The following is a 15337-nucleotide window of genomic DNA, read 5'->3' as shown; positions in this document are numbered from 1 at the left end:
AACTATATTAGAACTCAACTTACATCTGCTGAAATGGTTTTGAGCTCACTGACGAGGACAGATATAGATGTGCAGCAGCTATAGCCACATGTTGAAGTTCTGACTGACCACTGGTGTGTTGCAGAAGCAAGAAAGGGAAGCAAACAGATGGCAGCAATAATGACTTATCCTGCTAACTCACAACTTAATGCTGTGACCAACACACTCCAGAGGCTTTAAAACAATGCCAACAGCTACTTAAAAACACATTTAACAAACTCTTCTCATGGCTAGTGACTATTTTTAATATATACAGCACACATGGTCAGCCTTCAAACGGGGCCCTCTGCATTCTGTAGGTTACTAAGCTGGATAGGATGTAAGTATCAAGATTGGGAATAGAAAACCTAGTGGTAAGCCTAGTGGTAGTGGTAAGCTGCAGGTGCTCTTTGCAAACCTCAGTGCAAATCATTCACAAATTACCTGTCCCCCTGTACGGGAACTGTTGAGTCACAGCCTGAATCACTGATTGATCACCTGGGGAAAGGACCAGGTCAGCCCTGGGAGCACAGGTGAAGGCAAATCAGCTGTGTGACGGGAACAGGGTGGAGCCTGGCTGCACCTCTCTTAGATCTCATTTAAAGTCTGACTGCCACTTTCTGGAGATCAATCCTTGGTGGAGCCTTCCCCTGCAAACCTGGAATCTTCTGATACGGGTAAGCAATCTTCTTCCCTTCCTTTATAGCACCTTTCTATTGAGCCAATCCTTTGTCATTATATCTCTGGTGAAACATCTTTTCCCATCATAATGATCTGTCCAGTTGCTACACCCCCACCTTTTAACTTGCTATTTAACTTGTATTCTACATTGTCCAAAGATAAGATTTGGATCTCAGAGCAGCACCACCTCCGCAGTATATAATGTGCTTTTTCTTCAAACATCTCAGCTAAAGCCAGCAGACTAGGCTGCTACAGAAGTAGCTGTCCTCAGTAGTTACATGATTCCTACCTTGAACAGACAGCTAAAGACAGATCAGGGATTTACATGTAAAACCACGTTGTAAGCACATAATACATACCCACCTGTAAAAGCTTTCCTGGATGATCATCAGGAATGAAAGACAGCAGGCCAGAGCCAAACTGAATTTTGAATGGCCACAACTATTGCCATCAAAACCAAGCAGTGCTTACTGCTCACCACCTGATAGTGCAGAAGGCCAAGTCTCCTATCTGATGAGTGTCAATTTATTGAGATTTCCCTCACTAGGACTGGAAACAGTAGGAAAGCCTAATTAATTTAATAGATTAATGCCAGAATATAAATTAAGACTCCTCTGCAAGGTTAAGAACAGCATTTCAGCATGGAGCACTTCTGTCTTCGTGCACCAGTCACAGGCATTCAGAACCTGGTGGTATAACCATGGAGCGGGAGTCTGAGAGAGCTTATTAAAACGTGCATTCTCAAGGCTCCTTTTTTGGTTACAGAAGTGCCTGAAGGGCTCACATAGGGTTACATCCCTGTTGTGCAAGGTACTATTAAAAAAAGACATACAAAAACAAAGTCAGGTCCAAAGGTCATGATTTAAGGAGATGAATGTAATGGGAAGGTAGTTAGAGTACCAGAGGCAAAAAACAGAGTTACAAAAGTAAGCTGTGCTACTTATGCAAGTAATGAGACAACAGTCTTTGCATTACTTTTTTTTTTTTTAAAAAAAGACTTATTATTTCTACAAATTAAGCTCTAGAATTTACAACCGTTAAGAGGGGAACAGGAAAGCCAGAAAGCTTTCATGCCCCTGACGAAGTTCCAGTGCTGCCAATTACTGAGCTGAAAATGAAGGCCAAAACAATCCAAGCCAAAGAGAAAAAAGAAAACCCAAGTATACGAACACTGAAAACCTCCCCCATTAGCCACTGCTAGCTGTAGCTTAAATAGGTAGTGTTTAATCAGTGTTTGAAAACAAGATGATGATGGCCAGAACACTCTCCACAAGTGCAACAAAATAGATGCTTACAGCTCTTAATTAGCAACCCCTGGCTCAGCAGATACTACTTGCAAGCTTTTACTGTGTAACAGACACCTTGAAAAGAAGAGGCAGATCAGTCCTGTCCAATTTCACAAGCTAAGTACTGTCAGAATACTAAAACTACATCCAGTGAACCAGTCAAAATTCAGCAGTTCTGAGTTTTCCCTACACTGTTTGCAAGACTACAGAAATGAAAATATATCTTTATTGTATGAACACTTGAAAATACTGTCATAACCTCATATTTCTGAGGGACTACTGTTGCTTGTTTTTTCACCTATTGAGTGACAAGATGCATCACCCCTCATTTTCCCCCTCCACCTAGCAGCAGTAATGCTAATGCAATTAAGTGCTTAGTACATCTCCTGCTGGAACCTATATAGAGAGAGATATCTGGACATCCTCAGCACAGCTCACATATTTTTGTTTCCTAAGTCAAGCGTGCAATGATGTGATTAACAGAGCCACGACAACACAGTGGAGCAATCAGCCCAGTGATCCAGTGTTAGGTGATAGAAATCACTGGATAATTTGTCCTTTGAAATTATCCTTGCCTTTCTCCTTCCTCCCAGACTTTCTATTTTGTTTTAATACATAACATTCACATCTGTCACTGAGTCACAATCCACTTTCACAGGGGAAGCACAGCTGTTCAGTGCTATCAGACAACCCAACATTAACAAGAGCACAAAGGGTAGGTCTAGGGTGTTGAGTAGTTGAATACAATGTTATTTAAGAAACATAGAGAACAAGGAAGTCTAAGATAAAAATCTTAGTCTAGGCATGTAAGAAATTCCAGTCAATTCTTCCACATCATCATCCTCACTGCCCCTCCCCCCCAAAAAAGCTAGCAAAATCATGCCAAGAATTTGGTATCAACTCAGCTATACAAAAAGCACCAAGCTCTCCTGAAGGGTGAGCTCATTCAGTCCAGCTTATCCAATTTCTATTCTCAAAGTATGACATTCTAGACACAGCACTGCCTCAGCTGGAAGCTATGATCCCAACCCATCAGCAGCACTCACCGGTCCGTTGGATTTCCACACTTGCTATCTCCACGCTCTTCTCCTGAATCTTCTGCCATAAGCTGTCTGCCCCTCTCACCCACTCGCTCACAAGACACCTGTAGACACCCCCATCCACTGACGAGGCCTGGGACACAGACAATCGATACGTATCATTTGCTCCTGTGTCCAAGCGGATATCTCCATTACGGTAGCGCTCTTCATAGCCAGGGCCAGGCTGGAATTTGCCTTCATGAGTTAAAGACAGGATGTCCCGCCAAGACAATCCACTTTTGATCTGCCAAGTCACGTGTAGGTGAGTGTGCTCTGGTGAGGTGGTGATTGCTGAGCAGCGTAACTTGAAAGAGTCACCCTCAGACAGCTTGAGAGATGTTGAGGAACGTGCTTTTGAACCACTCACCGATAAGCCATCAGAAATCACTATTAAAAAAAAAAATAAAAACAGAAAACACAAGCATCATAACACAGAAGCAAGGAGAGAGCACTTATCCTGATTTATTCTGACATGAGGCACCAAAACTATGAGAAGACACCAGGTCTCCAACCATTTCTTCTTCCACACAAGTATTTTCCGGGAAAAAGGAAATTCAGCTGAAAATTCATTAGTGATCCACTTTAAACAAGCCAAGACAAGCATTCAACTTCATTTACCCTCCTTCTCACTACAGCTTCTCATCCAAGCAGTATCATTCAGGTTATTCCCATCCAGAAACATACTGATTTTCACGAGAATAAAAGATATAACACTAGAAATTAAAAATAAACAAATAAATATCTCCCCATTTATTACTTAAGAATTCTAAATGACAGAGCAAGGCTAGAACATGACTGCAGGAACAACATGCTAAAAGAGAAAAGGGAAGATTATTTTCTTCATACAGACAGATTCCTAGATGATGCTATAAATAAGAGAGAACACAAGCTGTGTTTTCACCTGCAGTTAGCCCCTCCATCAAGAGGCTTAGTATCCAAAAGTATATGCAGACTCTTAAGAAAACCCAATGCTTAGCTTTCCCATTTAAAGTAAAACGGGAGGGGAGAAGATGGGGAAAGGAAGAGAAAGGCACCTTATGTGCTATCACTTCTACTGTAATTCCCAATTTTGGATTTTGCCTTTAGGAGAACTCAACAGCAAAAAAAAAAAAAAAATCACAATGCTCATAAGCAACTGAAGTTTAACATTATTAGAAGTACAACTATAACCAATACCAAAAACAAACTTAGAGCACACCTCACTCTTCAGAAATACCTTTCACTTGGACCTCAGCATCATAATTTCCCTGAACGGTGGCATCAGTGCTGGGCGTGGAGCATTTGTATATCCCTTGGTCAGTTGGCTGGATGTTTCTAATCACGAGTTCCACAGCATCGTTGCTGCTCCGTCTCAGTTTGATATCCCCACGGCCCACACGTTTTTGGTATTCCTCAGAGGTGAACGTAGAATCCCAGGTACTCACTATCCTCAAGAAATCAGTCGCCTGGGAGAACTCCCAGTCAAAGTTCTGTTCACTGGGTCCATCGTAGTCACTAACGCTGCAAGGGATCACCACCTCCGTGCCCACGACTCGTATCAGAGGGCCTCTGGGCACCCTCACAATACGTCCTCTGCAGAAAGCTACATTGGAGTATAGGAGAGAGAAAGCAGACAGTTAACAGAAGAATTACCAGATTAGGCTTTGTCCAAAAAAAGGGCGATACAGAATAAGGTTGGGCACACTCCTCAGAAAGCTAAAACTACTAAGAGCAATCTTTCCTATTAATATTTAAGCTCATTGGAACAGTAGCCCTAAGAACACCATTTTTAGTGTGGACAATCTTTATTTCATTGCTTATTTAGCAAGGAATTACTAATTTCAACAGATATTACTTGAACAGACTTCTGTTTGTTTCCAACATACATTTCATCTTTGATGGAAGTCTCAGAACACAGAGGCAGGAACAGAGCATGCTCCCCTCAGAATACAGGAAAACATGAGGCTCAGCCTGTGTCCTTCTAACTAGACAGAGACTGTCTAACTAAAAGGACAGTAGAGCAATGGCAGTGCTCTGCAGAGGGATAGCAAGGCAATGTGTTATGCCTTATGCAAAAGTGTGAACTGCTTAAGTTAGCCAGAGGACCTGGTAAAGACATGGAAGGAGACCTTTCTGGTCCATTTGGCTCTGTAGCTCAAACAATAACCCCAGCAGCTGGGTTCTCACTTTCCCAAAGAGCAAACTGCTTTGATTCATAGTTCCAGCCATAGAAATCTTTTCAGCAAGAGAGGGATACTACCTAACCCCAATCTCCAAAGAGGAAACAACAAAATTCTTATGACATCCCACTAGCTCCATATCCACAACTAAATATTTTAGCAGTATAGCAAAACAGAAGCCAGAACACTGATCTTGCTAAAACCAAGCAGACCATCATAGCAATATCAAGAGCAGTTGGACCACTAGGTTGATCTGGGATCAGGCCAAATCATGTTTAAACAAACAGCCCACACACATGTGAAGTCCAGTAACAAACAACTGCTCACCAGCCACACTGGTAAAGCCACCAGCTAGCAACATGAACATTCATATATGCAATAAGCCTTTCCTTTGTATCTCTTGCTGTATTCAGTACATCAAGACTGCACACTAGAGTGGCTCAGAGCCATCATGCCAGTAGGAACCCCAGGTTGGGCAAGGAAATCACTTTCACGGAGAGGAGCCATCCCCAGGGAAACTCGTCATAAAGAGGAGCACTGAGAGGGGTGTGTTCAAAAATCAAGGTCATCTGTGGGTATTTAAAAACAACATGAGCAGCTATACACACTGAGTAGAATAATAAGATAAAAAGCAGGTTTTGGTCTCCAATTACAGTTCAGCAAACAGTTGAACCAAGGACTGACGCTGTCTTTACCTCTGCAGCTGATAAGAACAGGTAACTCCCAGCACATTCGTTGCTTTTCAGGCTGTTCATATGTACAGACTCACTCCTGTAAGCTCACCTTCCTGAGTTCTGTGGTGTTCTACAGTCAACACAGTAAATACTCTTTCATTACACTAACACCAGTCTGCATTAAAAAAGGTCTTTTACTCACTTATACCCTTCCCAAAAAAATGTTACGTACCTGATCAAGTGACTAGTCTTAATAAAGAAGCTAGACTTCTCTGCATCTTCCCAGTGTGAACAGAAAAGGAAAAATCTCAATTGTCTACATCTTGTTCTCAATCACAGGTGTTTAAGGGCATATCTCTAAACACAAGCACCATACATCAAAATCTAGAATATGGAAAAATAACCAAGAAAAAAAAAAAGATAGTTGAAAGGCTCCAGTCACTATTTCTCACTAAACCTTACGTTCTAGCTCCATTCAATCCTTCAACTTGTTCTTTTACAGAAAGCAGGAGCAACAACAGGTAAGCTTCAAAGCACTGCCTGACAGCCAAAGTGGCTCTGATCAGACCAGTGCAAGAAGTCAGCTCAGGATCCTGACTGAGGGCATTGCTCTTAAACACTGTCTTCTCCCTAGGAAATACTCTCCGGTGACACTAAAACAAGCAGACAACACGGTTCTGCATGCGCCTTCAGCTGCAGACCCACATACTGTGCACTGCACTAATCCAATCTAGAGGTGACAAAAGCACGGCTAATGCGGCAAGGGCAACACGTTTGTCTTTGAGATTAGCACAGACAGCTCTGTTTCTCTTCCTTCCAAGTTCACTAAAGACTCTTTGACATTAAATGAAGATAGGGGTGATTGGCATCTTTCTAAGAGGAGGCAGGCACAAGGGAAAGATAGAGGTACAGAGACTTGTGAGGCAGAAGCACAGGGACAGCATCACAAGCTAAGAGGATATGAACTTAATGCAAAGCAGCTGCTGTGCTCTGAGTGCCTACAGGTAAGGAGGAGTGTGCGCAGGATGGATACTCCAGGGATGAGCTGCCATTTGAGTGACCCAGGAGGCTCAGAATCTAGCAAGCTGTGAATCCAGGGCTCTGCTTTTTGTCCTGCAGCAATCGACAGAAGAGTGTCCCCAGCTGCTAAACAAGTGTTATGTTCTTCACCGTGCATTAGAGATTAACATTTCATGTAAGTGCAGCAGAAGGCACTGAGCTACAGACACCAACCTTGGAAAGAGGTAAGCTCTATTTTGCTCTGGCAGATAAATGGGACCTTTTACAAATATTTTGTTCTTGCACTGCCCCATGTTAGAACCAGAAACCCCCACCTCCATCTTCCCAGAGCAAAGTTCAACTCTTCTGAAATCTTCTTATGAGATCTTCACACTCTGTAAATTTATTGGGAACATTTATTTTCCATGACACCTAATATATTTCAATGTTAATATAAGGTGACATGTTCTTAATGAATTCATTTGAATACCATTTAACTGTAGAAACAGATGGAGCAGGACAGAAGAGTGTATACATTAGTGAAAAAACCAAACAGAACACAAACAATTTAGTATGATGGTCTTTATGATACTGGAAAAAAAAAAAGATGTGTATTTAATAGGAGCTCAATAACTGGCTTGATATCATTGACTGCAATTGTGGACATCCAATCTGTCTGAGTACAAGATTAATTGCTTAAATGCCAAACTATTTTTACAGTTACCAGATCACTGATGAAATAGCAAGGAACTATCTCCAAAACAAAAGGTAAAGTATGTATCAAGATACAACAATAAATTGGGGACTGACATATCAATAATATAGAAGCAAGACACTCCAGACACAGCTTATGCAGTTTTGAGCTAGTGCTCGTTCCTTACCAACGTTGCATGAAGTACTTTAATTTATCCCATCACCAAGATGCAACATCTTATTGCTGTCATTACATTAAGCCCTTTCAAAGAAGAGAGGTATGGAAAGTTTTTAGGATAACCAAGAAAACAAAGCAGCAAAATCACACAGGACCTACAGAACAACCATTCTGTTCAAACTTTCAACAGGCACCAGCTCCTCAGGAGAAGAGCTGATGGGGCTTTCCTCCTACATTAGGGACATTATCATTGATAAAGAAAGTCTCCTAGAAGCCTCATCATCACACCGATTACATATCTTCATATCATTTATGAAAGAACATGACAAGAAGTAATCTGTGGAGTTGCTCACAAGACTGGGACGGTATTCTTACTGCAAAGAACACAATTCTGCTTCAGTGCTCTCTTATACAAGGTGCTGCCTCCAGCCCACACTAGACAGCTCTGCCTAATAAGAAACCTTGTTCTCTCGGCAGCCCAGAAAAGGAGGTCGACTTTCTACATCCTCCTTCCAAAGGAAAATGCAATGTGACATGCAGTAGGAAGCCAATTAAAGCCAAAAAAGTAAGAGCTGAAGACTCGGTAAATTGGCTCAGACTAAGAACTCGAGTCTCACATAGTCCAGTTCCTCAACCAAGGCAGTCACAAGAGATGTAACAACAACACTGCTGATGCCTTTCATCCCAAAGGCATCTCAGAAGAGCTTTCTAAACAAAAGGTTGTTTCATTTGCCAACTAAATATTACCATATCTTGGAAGGAAATACAGCAACCCTTTCAAACTCACAACAGTTTATGACAGGACAAAATGCTGCAGGCAACTCTGCAAATGGTGGTAATGATTTTTCCTCTGGGAAATCCTCCATATATTTTCCACCTAGGTACCACTTTACTGCAGCCCTGTCTAAAGGAGGCAGTTGAACATAGACAACCCTTCTTGTGCCATACAGGAGATTGAGCAACGGATTTACCACTATGAATAGCTGCCCCTTCTGTATCCCATTTCAAGCAAAATGCCTCATCTCCCACTGCTGTACCACACTGCTTAGCTACAGCAGTTGTGAAGTCACCTTCCAGATTGGAAGACAATTTTTTTTTTGCATTGTTTTTGTCCCACTCCAGAGACATGTCCACACAAATCCTCTGTTCTAAGAAGAGTTGCTCAGGCCCCCAGGAGAAGGCGCTCAGCAATGCTTCCTAGCCAGCAGCCAGGTACAGGACAGGGAAGGAAAACCAAGACATACCAACAGGAGAGATTATAATCCTTACCACCAATCTCCCCCGTCTCTCCTTGCCTTCCCTCCCAGTTTTAATTATCATCAAGCAGCTCCACAACAAGAATGCCATATGTGACTAGCTAGGAGAAAGAAAGAAGGAAATACAACAGCTACATTTACAATGTCTGAACACTTTTCAATGCTGTTAACACAGTATATATGTATTTAAATATATAACATAGTTTTCCTAGTAGTTGCACATTTACATTATGATGCTTTGAGATTACCCCCATGCCCACATTTTTAAATGCCATCAATTGAATCTTCTATCCTACATTGTTTATGTAGAAGAGAAAAAGACAGGGACATCAAGGACAATACAAGAAATCATATTTTTTAAGCTACCAGAAATTCAACTAACTATTGAAATTTCTTTACTGGTCTTAGAAATAAATAAGTGAGATCTCTTACCATCCCTGCATAACGTGCACCAACATCTCATTCTTCTTTCCAGTGCAAAGCGACACACAGTAGGGGCTGGGATCTATTCTAGATACAGTGGTAGGCTCTTGCTTTCTTGCTACTCCTTCCACATTACAACATTTAGATCATCCTAATCAGCAGATGCAACCTGTCCCTTACAACCAAACAGCCTGCACTGAGAAGGAACAAAGGGCTCCTGTAAGAGAGACCAACTGTATCCCTGCTGTCTAAACCATAATCACTGTACTAGCCTACTTGAAGCAGACAGAGCTCTGCACCTTGCAGTGCAACAGTGCTGTTACACCTCCCTGACTGCAATACTCTCTACCTAAAAAAGGATCAGTAGACTTTTATGGCTTGAAAGATCTGCAGTGCATCATCTGAACATATCAGAGAAGAGAGAATGAAAGAGTTCATGAGAGAGACATTTACACTGTTCTTTCCCGGGTGGATGGGATTCTTTTTTTAGATAATGGAGAGCTCTTATCAAAAGGAATTAGCCTGGGTGTAATTGCTTAAAACCCATTATCTCTATCAGGATGAAGAAACGCATACTGCATCTTAAGTGAAGCCTCAGAAACGCTACCAAACTGCAAGGCTGTCAGATTGCTCTAATCTCCATGCCATCTGAGAGATCTCAGAAAAGCCACATCTCCAGCACTGGGTGAAAAAGTGAATACCTTCACAGCTGGGCTCCATCTCTATCTGTACCACATGGATTAAGATTCACAGGAAAGGATTAAAATAACATCTCCTGCAGCACAGTAATGACCTGCTGTTTTTTCCATTCACCCCACGTTTCCCCCATGAAAAGTGATTTCAAATGCACCTAAACAGACCTCAAGGCTTTCATTGAGACACAATTCCTAGTTATCCTATGGTGCATCACTCCATTTCCAAAAATCCTTCTGCACAGCTGCATTAAATGTTTGCTGCCTTATTTGGCCAGTTACCTAGGCTTTATCTGTCATCAGGAGAGCTTCAAATAAACTTTCTGTTTACAGTCAGAGTCTAAGGAGACAGCCAACTGAGCTTGACAGAAAAAAAAAAACAACAACAGAAACAGATTTTCTATGTCCCCCTGCTTTTTTTTTTCTTTTATTTCCTTTCTTAATACACTCCAGATATACAAAACACACCACCACGGTGGGCCAGATGACCATTCAGTGAATGAGGCCTGGCTTTTCTGCCCAGCCTGAGTGTCAGGATGATATTCCTTTGGGTAAACGCAAAGTAATTGGCAAGTCCAGACCTGGAAAGAGCAGTCAAAAGGCATTATCTAAAAAGTCAGAGACAGTAAGAAAACAGTACTCCACCATACAAAATACACTAAATCTACTATCTGCACTGGTAAAAGAGATCTACTTTGGAAAATCTTAACTGAATCACGAGAAGAAAAGCCTCCTTCCTCTGCCCTGTCTCTGCTACAGTGACTGCCTCTCTTGATAATGCGTGTTCAGATAATCTCATAGTTATCAGGAATAAAGCATCTCACCCTTCTTCCGCTCCTCCCTTTTGAAGACCAACAGACTGGCATCTCATTCACCCAAGCAAACAACCCACTCCATTATCTGTTTGTCAAAATGAGCTACAGGAATTTTTCTTAAGTGCTTCTGCAACTATTTCTGCTACAACATAAGTAGACGGAACCATAACCTACATTAGAAACTAGTAAAGCCGAAAGCAGGTTGCATGTGTGATACAACCACGAAATCGTTAAGGTTGGAAAAGACCACTAAGATCACCCAGTTTGACTATCAACTCGTCCCCCCCATGCCCACTAACCATGTCCCTCAGTGCCACATCCACATGACCTCTGAACACCTCAGGGATGGTGACTCCACTACCTCCCTGGGCAGCCTGTGCCACTGCATCACCACTCTTTCTGAGAAGAGACATTTCCTAATATGCAACCTGAACCTCCTCTGCTGCAACTTGAGGCCATTACTTCTTGTCGTGTCACTAATTCAACAGAGCTATCATTTGCTGCAGACAGCCCAGATCCCAAAGTGCAGTGCTGTTTCCCAGTCATAAGGATAGGTATGCTATAGGAATGCAGGGGAAAAAGAGATACACATAAACCTTTCCCAACTATGTAAAGCAAAAGGCTGGGTTGATAAACTAAGTGCCCTAAGAGGGCAGAAAACTGTGGCAGCACCAGCCCCAACAGAAACGCCCAACAGGCAAAGATAATACTGAAGACTGCGTTTTAAATTCTTCTGAATGTCAAACAACTGTATCACATATGATCTCTATTTCCTTTCCCTATCACTGACTGACAGTTGAAGATAAAAGGCTAAAGATAATGAAGCGCTTTTGACAAGTCTCCAAAGTGCAGCTGGGAGCAAAGGGGGAATGAGAGAAAAAAAGAAATGCAAGAGTCAACACGCTGCTTCTTCTTGTGTCTTACCTGAAAGACCTGCCCCTGTTAACTGATCTTCATTGACTTTTCTCCAAACATTCTCATAGAACTTCACTTTTGCCCTAACCTGCCAGAACACTCCATTTAGGCTACCTGGTGACAACAGACCCAAAAAGTGCAGAGACTCTGTAACCGGTATTTAAACTGCCACACCAGACAGGTGATTTTCTGCTGTTCTGCTTCAGAAGCAAATTGTGTTGCGAGAGGAAAGGTTTGATATGTTACATTTGAAGAAAAAAAGTTGACAAAGCAGTAAAGTCCACAACTCAAAACCAAAGAGCTGGCAGAGCTGGAAGCAAGGCTGCAAAAATTTGCAGAAATGCCATTTCAAAAATATCTCCACGTTTTCTTTTGTGGGGAAGAAGGTCATGGGAAAAAAAAATATATATATATATGAATTCAAATTCAAAAGGATTGCATACATTTACCAATATTAAAGAAGTCCTCAAACTGGAATACACAGAATTAAAATTAATACTATTCTCCAACATCATTAACTTATCTGTTATCTTAGATCTTTCCCATAGCAGTTGGAACCAAGCAGAGCAGCCCAAATCCATTTGCTCTATATTGTAATTTCCTCTGGGCAGAGACCAACCATCCTCTTTGCTCTGTGTGGAATGTAGCACATCTCTAATATCGAACTGAGCGTTCTTCTTCGGATTTAATTGAGGAAACAATCAGTCTAGAATAAATGATTTCTAAATTTGCATTAAGTAAAATCACACTGAGCATGAAAATCCAACACAAGACAAAAAATCTAAATCTAAGACCATGTTAAACTATAAAAGCTAATAAATTTTTTAACCAGCATGATTTTAACATAGCACCTAGAAAAGATGGGAAAATTGTAAAACTAGGGAAATGTATTTATGTCAAAAGACTTTTTAAAAGATGCACATATTATGTTGAAGACCTGGTTGGAGGGGCCCCTGGGCAACCTAGACTAGTAGCAGATCTGGAGGTTAGTGGACCTGCATGTGGCAAGGAGGTTGGAACTCAATGATCCTTAGCATCCCTTTTAACCCAAGCCATTTTATGATTCTATAAATCTGTGAAGCACATTGCTAAATAATTTCACAAAATATTCATTTTAAAAGGGAAATCTTAGAACACTCCTGGCTCCCCTCTCCCCAAAACAATCTCTATTATTATCCCTCTTTTCTTTCCAGAGCAGCAGACACTAGTTTTTAATGGTGTGAAGCAGGTCCTCTTTTTTTTTCAGTTATCTTTACTGCTAGGTAATATCCAAAACCATTAACCACATTTTCCAATATAAGAAGTGCTAAATCCAGTATGGCTTTTACTTTTCATTCATTAAAAACAAACAAAAACAAACACCACAATAGCTTCTGTTAGTTTTACCTGCTCAAATTTGGTGGTCCTGATCCACCTCAATTCAACCCCACACTTCATCTATATCAGATGAAATCCTCTCTAAAGACAAGTGAAGCCTAAAGCAGATTGGCAGAGGAGTTAAAAAGAGCCACATGCATGCTTTAATAATTCAGATATGAGCCTTACCCGTTACTTTCCCAAAAGCTCTACCAGGGGATCACTTCAACTCTCAGTACACAGAGGCTAATTTCCCAGTAAGCATTCCACTGTTGAGATAAGAGAAACAACCATGCAGACCAGCCACCACTTGGAGCATCCCAGCACCCATTTCAGGCTCAGACTCTCTGGCAGGTTTGGGATCCAGGACAGCTTCACTCCCTTTGCATCTGCTGTTGTGAGAGATTACAGAAGGCAGCGACGAGTCAGCAAGGTTGCTGAAACTGCTGGCCATGGCAGCGTATGGCACTGGCCCACCCCAGCTCAGTTCTTGACAATTGATCTGCAGCTATAGGAGCCCATAGAGGGATGGATCTCAGTGTTTATTGAGTAATCCTCTTTAACCGTAATTTAATTATCTAACGGTCCATCTTCAACATACATAATGTCCAAGCAAGAAGCCACATTAGAAATGCCAACAACAGATGCACAAAGAACAGGTGTCATGGAACAGGAATAAGTGCCTGTGTCATGTCGGCATGCATAGTCAAGTGCAGAAGCATGGCTACTGCCAGTGATTTGGCAGGTATACCTGGACAGTCTACCAACTACAGCACATGCATGCAGGACAACAGGAGGTGTCAGAAATTGAAACCAGGAATGCCTGTGATCTAATTTGGTGTTCATTTCCCTGTATCGCCACGTTTCTAAACATAAAGATGAGAGTAGAAAGATCTGCACAGCTCGGTAAAGACATAAACAAGAGCACAGGAGACAGCTTCAATTATATCAGCTGGTAACCCTACAGCTCAGGAGCTCAGTTCACTCCTCATAGACACCTCGACCCCCACCTTGTCTATACTCTTGCCTGCAACCTGGAAAACAAGAGGGCAATGTCTTCCAGCCTCCCCCCCCCTCAAAACCCACAGATCCAATTAGCACTCAAAGCCAATTTCAGTTCATGCAGAGCAACACTGTTTAGTATGCTAATCTCTATAGAGCTTGCATGTTAGGAGCACAGATATTTTTCTCCTAGACAAGAAGGAACTGTACGCATGCGTGTACACACAGAGCATGATTTAAGACACACCAGGGCTCTTCCTTCTTTAATATGAGGTTTACATAACTAATTCTGTAACTGAGAACAGGAGTGCAAGGTATTTACAATACTTGTTGTGCCTGAGCTTCTGTTATTTGCTAAGGGACCAAGTATGAGAAACTCTCCTGCCCCAGAAAAGGCAGCTAATCTGTCTCTACCATTAAAAAAAAAAAAAAAAAAAAAAAAAAAACCAACAACCATGAACAAGTTAAATTATCCCTGCCTCAGAAAGAGATATTTTTCATTACAGGATTGTCTCCATCTTGCAAAAGAGAAGACTGCTGGTAGGGAGGGAGCAAGAGGAAGGAAGGGGTCTAGATAAGAAAAATACAGGAGATTAGGGACATAAAACAGCATCTAAACGATGCACGGGGACTCAAGTCAAGGTCTGCAAGAGGGTCTGTGTAACCCCACACAAAACATTAAATAAAATTATCCCCAGATGGGTCTGTAAAACAGCTGGCTCTGAAACAGACATGCCACAGCACTCCTCATTGTTTGAAAGAGACTTATATATCAACACAGGCAGTTCCAGAGACACCAGAAAAAAACTTCAAAAGAAACAACAACATTTAAATCAATCAGGTTCCTTGCATTAAGACTCCTGAAAATTGAGAATAAGGCATTTAGATAATAGATGGAAAACAAGGCACTCTGTTTATTTACTTCACTAATATTTGGGGGGTTGCAATAAGGAAGGGGACCAACACTTTAGCAGGGTCTGTTGTGACAGTCTGAAATGGTTTCAAACTACTAGAGGGGAGAATTAGACTTGATATAGATGACAAGTTTTTTTTCAGTAAGGGTAGTGAGGCACTGTAACAGGTTGACCAGAGAGGTGGTAGATGTCCAGTC

General features: G+C 41.6%; 1 protein-coding gene across 2 annotated transcripts in view; it reads right to left on the bottom strand.

The window, feature by feature from the left end:
- Positions 1-15337, bottom strand: part of PTGFRN (prostaglandin F2 receptor inhibitor) — a 66617-nt gene that overhangs the window by 34865 nt on the left and 16415 nt on the right. For both annotated transcript variants that reach the window (XM_090120720.1, XM_031612707.2), the window contains exons 2-3: positions 4281-4646; positions 3032-3451 (exon numbers count right to left, since the gene is read on the bottom strand). In XM_090120720.1, coding sequence (XP_089976846.1) covers positions 3032-3451; positions 4281-4646 — 786 coding nt within the window. The remainder of the gene's footprint in view (positions 1-3031; positions 3452-4280; positions 4647-15337) is intronic.

The sequence above is a fragment of the Phasianus colchicus genome, chromosome 1 (genome assembly GCF_987193195.1).
Source record: "Phasianus colchicus chromosome 1, bPhaCol1.hap1.1, whole genome shotgun sequence".
Taxonomy (NCBI): domain Eukaryota; kingdom Metazoa; phylum Chordata; class Aves; order Galliformes; family Phasianidae; genus Phasianus; species Phasianus colchicus.
Note: the sequence above shows the minus strand (reverse complement) of the source record. Positions and strands in the feature narration are given on the sequence as shown.